Source organism: Rhagoletis pomonella, unplaced genomic scaffold (assembly GCF_013731165.1).
Source record: "Rhagoletis pomonella isolate Grant_MI unplaced genomic scaffold, Rhpom_1.0 Rhpom_scaffold_00007, whole genome shotgun sequence".
NCBI lineage: Eukaryota > Metazoa > Arthropoda > Insecta > Diptera > Tephritidae > Rhagoletis > Rhagoletis pomonella.
The window spans coordinates 33,284,477-33,285,873 of record NW_023458561.1 but is presented as its reverse complement, the minus strand read 5'-3'; the positions used below and the strand labels follow the sequence as shown (position 1 = coordinate 33,285,873).

The following is a 1,397-nucleotide window of genomic DNA, read 5'->3' as shown; positions in this document are numbered from 1 at the left end:
AATCAGTTCAAAATTGTTTGCAATATAAGGAATTTAATTTTTCCGAAGACCTGAACTTTGACCCCTTATAGCACCTGCAATATGCACAAAAAAGTTATATACCATTTAAATAAGAGCAAAAGGAGGACTACGTCTATATTTTTAGGTTTTCTCTTAAAAAAATTGGTTTGGTTCAATTCCCAAAAAAAAATTTGATTTTGCCGTACAGTGTAATCATTAAATATTCAAGGGTGTTTATTTTTTGAAGCGGTTTCGTCGAAACTCAACTTTTCTTATTCAAAATTCATAATTTGAGTAATTAATTTTAAAAAGTTCATTTACGACAATATTTCACTTACCACCACATCATAGCCTCGTTGGCTGCGTAATCCCATATCTTTTAGGTTAAAACCGATCGGATAGGGAGCGCCATCTGCGCGGCGGTTGACAAATGCCACAGCATATGAATAATCCCTTAAGAAAAAAGCAGAAATACATAAATCTGTATGAATGTATATTAGACCGTACCCGAAAAAAAATTTCGACGTACAAACCAGGTTCTAAAGAATTTTTGCAATACAATTTCGATTTTTACATTGGCATTTACCACCGGATCTGAAAGTACGATAAATGGATGTTCTGGTCTCGAGGAGATTTTTTTTTTGTTTCATTGACTTCAAGCACCTCGTTCAAGACTTACCCACCAGATCTCAGCTCCTACCACCCTAACATAACACCCTTATGTCAACAAACTAAAGCTCTCTTAAAATCATTAAACTTTTCGAAGGAAGTTTTTTGAATATTCCAGTAGAACTACATATTTAAAAAAAGAGATTTTATTGCCGAATATTTTACCAAAAACCATATATATATATTTTTTTTCTAAATTGCCTTGCAAAAATACTTTATACTCAGCGGTGTACGCGACCTATTTTTGTCTGCTTGTAAGGTGGTACGGTCTAATGTGCGTACATACCATTCATATACCATCTATTTTTGTACCCCCAAACTTACCCCGCTGCATTCCTTGGCGTAATTGGACGTGTCCAAACTTCAACATTCTTTTGTATAAGCACACGACGACCCTGAATACCTAAGGGATCCTGATTCACCGCAATGATCTCACTGTATGGAGATAAAATATATTTTAATATAGAGTAGATGAAATTGATAAGCTTTGATTCACAAAACTCACCGATTTTGCAAAATCGCTTTGATTTCAGGACGTACCGCGGCCAAATCGTTGGACATGATCAGCGGTGCTGCTAATATGGCCCAAACCGCCATTTGTAGTTTGCTTTGGTCATAGCTGAGACCATAATTTCCCAGAATCAGCTGCATGATTAAAAAAATGGCATAGGAAGCAGTTAAAAAAAAAAAACGAACTACAAACTAACTACACACCATATCCGGATCAT

General features: G+C 35.4%; 2 protein-coding genes across 2 annotated transcripts in view; one reads left to right on the top strand and one right to left on the bottom strand.

Moving 5' to 3' along the window:
- Positions 1 to 1,397, bottom strand: part of LOC118743788 (alpha-N-acetylgalactosaminidase) — a gene marked incomplete in the record, with an annotated part of 15,261 nt that overhangs the window by 2,699 nt on the left and 11,165 nt on the right. The window contains 4 exon segments of the mRNA XM_036476553.1: positions 339 to 453; positions 994 to 1,104; positions 1,175 to 1,314; positions 1,384 to 1,397. Of these exon segments, the coding sequence (XP_036332446.1) occupies positions 339 to 453; positions 994 to 1,104; positions 1,175 to 1,314; positions 1,384 to 1,397 (380 nt within the window).
- The window catches only part of LOC118742653 (hydroxymethylglutaryl-CoA synthase 1), a 54,464-nt gene that overhangs the window by 47,981 nt on the left and 5,086 nt on the right, over positions 1 to 1,397 (top strand). The window lies entirely within an intron of this gene.